Source organism: Meleagris gallopavo, chromosome Z (genome assembly GCF_905368555.1).
Source record: "Meleagris gallopavo chromosome Z, MGAL_WU_HG_1.1, whole genome shotgun sequence".
Classification (NCBI taxonomy): Eukaryota; Metazoa; Chordata; class Aves; order Galliformes; family Phasianidae; genus Meleagris; species Meleagris gallopavo.
The window spans coordinates 49656580-49664993 of record NC_139435.1 but is presented as its reverse complement, the minus strand read 5'-3'; the positions used below and the strand labels follow the sequence as shown (position 1 = coordinate 49664993).

Here is an 8414-nt window from a genome sequence, read left to right as displayed (position 1 = left end):
ACTGAGCGCATCCGCAGCAGCAGAGGTGAGTGGTGCGGGGACACCTGGGTCCCTCAGAGCAGCCGTGGGGAGCCTGGCCCTGTGCCAGTGGGGGGCATGAGACGGCCCAGTCATGGGCTTGGGAGGGCTTTCTGTTTAGGGGCTGCGGAGGACTTTCACACCCTGGGACACCGAGTGACAGTGACCTTCCTCTTGCAGGGCAAGACATCACCTCTGCAGCTGCGTTGAAGGAGAACAACTCATCATCCTCGGTTCTCCTAGTCCCTGCAGCGAGAAGACCATGGCTGCAGAAGAGGCGTGGACGTGTCCTGTCTGCCGCGATGTGCGGCATGACATCGCCTGTGTGATTCCATGTAATCACATGTTCTGCACTGGCTGCATCCTGCAGTGGGCGATGCTGAGAAACAGCTGCCCACTGTGCAGGACAGCCATGCAGACCATTCGGATCTCTGTGCGGGGAGGCAATCTGTATGTGGAGTGCATCGTCTCCCCGCCTTCACTGCCCATGCCTGTCAGCTTTGGCACCACCAATGCCACTGGCCCTGACAGTGCTGAGGCATCTCTTTCACCCCCTCCACTACCATCCCCTGAACTGATGGCTCCAGAGCCGGAGAGGGTGGGCGGCCTTCTAGCGGAGGAATGGGCAGCACTTTTCACGGTCAGACGAGATATCCTTGACCCAGTGCTGCCCTGGCTTGAACAGCAGTTGTCACACATCCACGTGCTGTGCCGGTGGCAAATCAACTGGCTAAAGAACATGATCGTGTCACAACTGTGCCAGGTGGGGCTGGACAGGGACTCCCTAGCGCAGTGCTTACAGGGCACGCTGGGACCCATTGCGATGCCATTCACTGAGATCATCATTGAAGCCATCCAGAGACTGTGTGTGCAGGAGGCCCGGAGACTGCTGGGCCTCGAAGACTCCAGCTCTGCCCAGGAGCAGCACGACGGCCCTGAAGACCGCAGCGCTGCCCAGTTGCAGCAGGACGGCCCCGCGGCCCCGCCTGACCCTGCCGCCTCCCCGCAAGATACCGCCTCCCCGCAAGATACCGCCGCCCTCAGCGCCGCGCCCTCCGGCAGCTCCGCGGGTCCCCGCTCAGAGGAGTTCCCCGGCACATCCAGCGGGGCCCTTACCGAGGTTGCAGGCGAGCTCCCCGCCGCACCCAGCTCCCGGGAGCGGGAGCAGCCCAGCGAGGAGCCAGGTCCCGAGGCAGCCGGTCCCTCCGAGCAGCGCCGCAGCCGCGGCCCCTCCGCTCGAGGCCGGGGCAGGAAGCGCTCGGCTGGGGGGCCCCGGCGCCCCACGAAGAGGACTGGCAGCGCCCAGCGCTCTCCTCCGCCCTGCAAGAGGCGGCGCCCCCGGCACCTCTAGCGGGGCTTACGCACGTTTTCAATAAAATTAAAAGTGATTGTTCCACATGAAGTCTCGTTCCTACTCAAAACAGAGCTAGTGCTGTTTTGTGCTTGTTGCTGTTCTCCGGAGGTACTTAAAGAGAGGGAAAATGTGATCCTTGGGGACATATTTTAGTGGTAGACCTGATAGTGGAAGGTTAACAGTGGGAGCTGATGATTGTAAAGATCTTTTCCAACCCAGATGAGTCCATGATTCTATGATTCTGTGAATAGCTAGCTATTCAGTAGTAGATACTTAATAATGTACTTATCTTGGGTGGACATTGCATGCGACTCCTGTTTTCTTGGATGAATTCTATCGGGTCACTGCTTTGACAGCAGTTATACAGCAAATGGACTCATGGAATTGAATATCCCGAGTTACAAGAAACCTACAAGGACCACTGAGTCTGACTGCCAACACTGCACAGGACTACTTAAAATTCGAACAGTATTTCTGAGACCAGTGTCCAAGCACTCATTGAACTGAAGCACTGGGGCCGTGCCCACTGCCCTGTGCATCCCGTTCCATGCCCACTGCCCCCTGGTGCAGACCCTTTCCCTGTCCCCCATCTGCTCCTCCCCTGACACAGCTCCATGCCGTTTCCTCGGGCCCTGTCGCCCTCTGCTCCCTGTGAGGAGCTGCAGCCACCGTGAGGGCTCCCCTCAGCTCCTCTGCTCTGTACTGAGCACACCCAGAGGCCTCAGCTCATCCCAGCTTCATCCCAGCTTCCTCTTTAGTTAAATTTGGTAAGACTCGTGTTTGTCCAGCTCTCTAACTCACCAGGATCTCTCTGCAAGCCCTCTCCCCGCCCTAGAAGGATTCAACAGCTCTAGGCAATTTTATATCACGTGCAAAATTATTTAGTATGCATTCAAGTCCTGCATCCAGATCATTTATAAAAAATTGAACAGTGTTGGCCCTGAAATAGAATCCTGTGGAACTTCCTTAGTGACTGATTGTTAGCCTTATGGAACCCTGTTTAACATAACTCGGAGCCTGATCCATCAGCTGACTCTTCACTTATTATATTGTGTATTTGACTAGCTGTATACTGGACATTCTGTCCAGAAGGATACTGTGATAACCAGTATTGAAAACCCTGCTGAAATTCAGAAATTTGAGCTGCTGGCTTTGCTTGATCAACTAAGGGGATAACTGTCATAAAAGAAAGTTACTTTAGTTAAGGGGGACTTTATCCTTGTGAATCCATGTTGGCTGTAATGACTGTATTGTCTTTTTCTAGTAAGTGTTAATGGAAAATTCCTGAGTTGGTTTTGTCTACTATATGGTATAGGGAGGAAACAAAGTTCTTGTGCCGCAAGCATACATATAATTTACCATGAGGTAATCGTTATTTCATGATCCCAATGACTATCTTAAGTGCAATTACATCTTCAGTAAGACACAAGTATCATTTCATATATTTTATATCTTTCCTATATTTTTTACAAAATGCAAATTCAGTAAGGACTGTAAAATAAAGATTAGCAATGCGGTGGTTGAGCTATAAACCTCAGCACTGCCTTTCTCCTAAAAACATACTTCAATGAATAACCCTTTTCCTTGGGTGTTAGACATGCACTCTCAGGTAACGTTTAGTTTTTGATAGGCTCATGTGGAAACTACAGTCAATTTCTGATGATCAGGAAGTCTAGTGAGGTTCATTACTGTTGGTATTTAGATACAAAACCACATTCCTAAATAATTCAGTCAAACAAAGAACCAACTGGATCATAATGTCAAGAGTTCTTCTGTTGACAAAGAAAGTCAATGATGCTGCAGATTTTCTGACACTTAGTGTGTTGATTGACATGATACTGTTGTTATTTTCCACCATATATTTTGAATTCTCTGGGAAACATAAAAGAGTATGCAAATATTCTCCTTCATGCTTTACAGGATATAGCATTTATCCTCCTAATTCTCCAGCCAAAATCAGCACCTGGATGAAGAGCAGCTGGCTAAAGCTGAACCCAGGGAAATTAATGCCAGTTTGAAAAGGGAAGCTCTTAGAACTTGCCTCTTCAATTCATAATACCTACCCCCAATCCCTTAAAATCCTAGTTATCATTTCTCCCCATTATCAAAGATTTGGCTCTTTTACAGAGCTTTTCAATATATGTAGCAACACTTCCTACTTCACTTTTTTCTAGGGTCCTGTAAAATACACTGTGAATGGAATTGCCCAGTTTCTTAAGGAGTATTTTCTCTGAGCATATGCATACATATCTCAGTGTACATATATATACATCAGTGACCATGACATCTTGCATTAACATTAATGAAACTTATTTACATTGGAAAGAAAACAATTTTTTTTTTCATTGCCATCTAAACTGTCACTGTCCTGTGTGTCCAATTTCCCCTTCCAGATTATCACTTGTATTACCGTTGTTTTAACTTAGATCATATCTTCCTGTTCTTAAGTTCTTTTTTGCTTAATTAAATCCCATACAGTTTACTGATTCAGTTCCCTTTTATACAGTGACAATTTCATACCTCAGCTTAAAAGCATGCAGCTCTGATGAAGAAGACCGTGTATTTGGCCTTTCTCTTTAGTCTTTTCAGGAATGTAATTTATGTGAGGTAACTTCCCTTGTTTCTCCTCGATACTGTGGTCAGCCTCACAGCTTTTCATGCTACCCTAAAACAGTTTTACCACCTGGAAAATAATAACCCTGCAATTCAGTCTAGCAATGATGACATAACATATCTACCTTGATTAACTAATAGAAAGCTCACAGTCACTGCAGTTTCTGGGTGTTTAGTAGTAATAGAAGCATACCTCAAAGGCCTTTCCTTACTTAGTATTTCTCCATCTATCTTGGAAGACTTTCTGTTCCTTACATTTGTTCTCTTTAGCATAATTAAAAAAAAATACAACTAGCAAATCAATTTAACATATGTAAAAATACTAGGTGTGTTAATGAAGCTGTTTTCCTTATGTGCCTGAGAAAACTTAAACATTACAGTGCTCTTTGTACCACTATGTAGAAAGCACAAACATGGAGATAAGGGATCCCTGGTAATAAAATTCCTAGACTGGACACAACTTTGTGATTTTGTATATAAATCTTAATTTCTAACTACTAAAACTAATGGCATAATAGTTGCTTGCTTTTAATGGACATAATAATTGAAAGTTAAGAATGGAACAGGGATCCAGCACAGGAACAAAGTTACACCAGGAGAGTTGTAGAGAAAAAGTAGGTACAAGGGACGTAATAAGATCTTTTTATATGCTCTTTCTTCAGATTTTCTGTAGAAATTGATCTGTATTGATGCAACAAATAATATGTCACAGCAGAGAAGGACCAATAATGTGAAACTCCTGAAGTTGGAGTCTGAGCTACACACAGTAAGTATTTTCTCAGAGACTAGCTTAGTATGTACTAACTGTAATTTGTATTTGTGGATTGATTGCTCTCACTGATGGCAGTGTTTTAGATGTTCTCCTGAAACACGTTATTTTGCTCATTTCCAGTGAAAGAAATCCAGTCTGTGGCTCCAAGACAACAAAACAAACCCAAGTGCAGAAAGAGGGGGTGATTTTAGCCTCATAAGTATAATCCTGTTGCAAACTAAAATGCTAATCTAGATATAAGACTGTCCAGAGATGTTTTGGAATACTTAATCTTGGCATTAATGAAAACTTGATTGGACAAGTTTCTGATCGATGCGATCTAAGTTGGCTCTGATTTGAGAAGAGGTTTGGAACAGCTGACCTCCAGAGATCCCTTTGAATCTGAATTATTCTATGATTTTGCATATCCTTGATAGTTGAAAGATAGTGCTACCATGTCACAACCAGCTTTTACCCATTCAGCTATGCCAATATTCACAGTTTTTTTAACTCAAATTTGTTAAAAATTGTTCTCATTTTCCACTCAGACACCACTGAGAAAAAGTGGAAAGGATCTTCAGACTAGCTTAGTTAAGAAAACTGATAAAAGCTCTTTTAAGCAACTGGACCAATTAATTCAAGTATACAATTGGAGATATTTAGTAAAGTGTGGAGACAAAATTGTGAGCAGCAAAAAAAGCTTGAAGATGGAACTAAAAGTAGAGAGCAGAGCATTACTTACTCTTACTTACTCTTCAGTAAGTAATTTTAACTTCCTTGAAGTTCGTATGATTTTGCATCATAGTACTGTAAAATGGCTAGCTATGAGCTTCACTACTTTGTAGAAACCCAAGAAAATCTTACTGTAATTTCAGGCAATGAAGGAAATGACTCAGTATGTATTTGTATATGTTTGTATAAACCTGCAAGTATTGGTGTGGCTGTATGTATGGGATAAGGGATAATTTATCATTATAAATCCTTTGTTTTTCCTCTGAGAGAAAATAGAAATTACTAAACAATGGCGTCATACTGTAGGATAAAGTGGAACGCAGCAATCTGAGTATCTTGCAGAGACTAGGTAGTCAGTAATTATGGACCTGTTTGACATCAGAGAACAGACAGCCAACCATGCAGACTAGAGAGCTTGTTCTGACCTTCCACTTTTTGGACCCCAGGGAGGCAGATTTTTTTTTCTTTTTATTTTTTTCTTTCAACCATTGATTTCTTCTTTTATTTATTTATTTGCTCCCCCCCCACCTCCCCTCCCCTAGACAGATACATATCACAACTACCGGTAATTGTCCATGATTCCCTGTATCATATTCCCTAGGGAGCCCTCTGTAAGGGAAAACAAATGATTTTGACTTTTGAGGTGTAGATTTGCCCTTAAATTATCTCTTTTATCATCTTAGACTACAGCATCAATAACAAAATCAAAAGGTAGGGATGAAAAAAAAGCTCAAAAATACCTAGCATCATATGAAGCTAGGAAGAACAAATTTGTCTCTTAGGTATCCATTAGGAATTTCTCTTGGCAACATTTTTTATATTTCACTTCCACACTGCTGAAGGAAATGTATAAGCAATAAAACTGATGAAAAAAATTTGTTGTAAATCTCATTCAGTTCACATTTTCAGATCTCCTTGGTGAACTGGAAGCACGTCACCAGTTTAGAAACTATCTATCTCCTTTTCTCCTGCCCTGTCCTTTCTTTGTTCCATGCCCCATTCTCAGAAGCAGCTTAACTAAAGATGCTCCATTGAAGAAAGAAGTCAAAAGCAGGATATAGGAGTTAGCACTACTGTCCAGTTCTTCTCACCTGATACAGTGATGTGCTTACAGTCAAATGGGACTGGAAATGGCAAGCAGCCTTGTTCAAAGATAATTTTTACTTAAAGAAAAGGCTGAAGGGCTGGGTTTTGTCTTAGTAAGAAGAGTAGGAGTTGTGGAATGGGAAGAGAGCAGTGCCAAAAACTGGACGACATTCAGTGTTATCACCTGAAGTCTCAACTTATGAGAAAGTGAGAAATGCTGCTTTCTGCTTCTGCATAAGACAGTTATCCTGTGTGTCCTAGGACACAACTAGTGGGAAATTTCTGTCTGAACAGGAAACATACAAAGCAGCAGCAAGAGATTAAAAGCAAGTAATCTTCCTTCTTCTCAATCTATTCATCATTTTCCCACGTGCCATTTTGAGTAGTGCCAGAAAGACCATGGAACATGGAAGCAATGGTAAGAGTAAAGAGGATTCATCATCCCTTTGGTAAAATACAAATGGAAAAACTACTTGTTATCTTATATCCCACAGAAATATCTGGCTGCTCAGGTCTGAATTCTCTAAACACACAGTATCTTTAAACACTAACTCTGTGATCTAGAGAATGGATCTTTCCTTTGGTGAGTTCATACTGAGGTTTCCCTGGCAGATTGTTGAAAGAAATAAACCTCACTCTTAAGAAATATTAACTACCATGGGGAAATAGCTTAGAAATATTTTTGGTCAGTGCTAACGTGGATAAATGGAGGAGAAAAGTTGAAGAGTGCATGAAGAGGACAGGTTCAACAAGTTTCAGAGTTTGTTGCAGGAGGAAAAACAGAGGAAAAGAACTGCTAGCATAGCTCCGTTGCTCTTTTATCTTTCTCTCCTTTTCTTCTATTATTTAATTAATGACAAATTGTATAGATCACAAACAGTTTCTCCCACTTAACTGCCAACATTTTTGTTTTTATTTTAAATATTCATAAATGTATTCAATGCTCATGTATGTGGGATATGAATAACATTAGCTAGAGCCAGACAAAGCTTAGGCAGGCATTGTACAAGATTTTTTACCTGGCTCTGCTAGAGCAACTAAATATTTATCTTTAATACTCCTACTTATATTCGAAGCACAAGTTCCCTTTGTTTTGCAAACATCACAAAAGCTGCATTGGTCTTTAAAAATGTTTAAAAAAACGATAATTAACTGACATGCTAATACCATGCTTAAGGCCAGGCCAACAAAGGCCAATGGGTATTTGCTGAATGATGGGTGAATGCCTGGGGCCAGGCCAAGCTACTTGGTAGGGCAGAGCCACCACCATGATGGATCAGGGGACAGTGGCAAGATGAGCTGGACTGGCCTGCATGCGACCCATAGGCTGTGGGTTGGACACGATTGCTCTGAAGTCTGAGAGCAAACCAAGGATCGGAGACCAGTATCACACCATTAACAATATTTAGTCTTTGCAATAGGAAAGATTAGAGCCTTCAGTCAGCTACAAAGACATAGAATGGGAATTGGAATCAAATGGCTGGTAACGAGAGGGAAAAAGGATGAAATAAGACAGGGAGTGTGAAAGAAAGTAATAATGAAACTAAAATAACTTTGCATTCAATAAGAATCTATCTGCCTCACACTTGGCAACTATTTATGTATCTCCTTGCATTTGTTTAATTTATTAATGATTAAAAAAGAAAAGTAGGAAGTATACAGTATTGTACATGCTTCATAGCCAAGTCAATCTCTGTACTTGTAAAGTAAAAGCATCAAGCCCTAAACAGTGTCTGAATCAAAAGCTGAACACCTGGCTCTCATTTCTTCTGAGTTTATAACTGAAAGCAAAGTCTTGACTTTTACTGCTAAAAATTCTGTGACTTGTCCCAGCAGGTTATAACAACTGTCTCCCATCCT

General features: G+C 42.4%; 1 protein-coding gene across 1 annotated transcript; it reads left to right on the top strand.

Moving 5' to 3' along the window:
* Nucleotides 1-280: 280 nt before the first annotated feature.
* On the top strand, nucleotides 281-1369 carry LOC146542270 (uncharacterized). The gene is made up of 2 exons (XM_085214168.1): nucleotides 281-1138; nucleotides 1187-1369. The coding sequence occupies exons 1-2, from the start codon at nucleotides 281-283 to the stop codon at nucleotides 1367-1369; spliced, it is 1041 nt and encodes a 346-aa protein (XP_085070294.1).
* The last annotated feature ends 7045 nt before the right edge of the window (nucleotides 1370-8414 follow it).

Coding starts and splice junctions, on each gene's coding strand:
- LOC146542270 (XM_085214168.1), top strand. CDS start 281: ATGGCTGCAGAAGAGGCGTGGACGTGTCCTGTCTGCCGCGATGTGCGG. Junction 1,139..1,186: donor CCAGCGGGGCCCTTACCGAG/GTTGCAGGCGAG, acceptor GAGCGGGAGCAG/CCCAGCGAGGAGCCAGGTCC.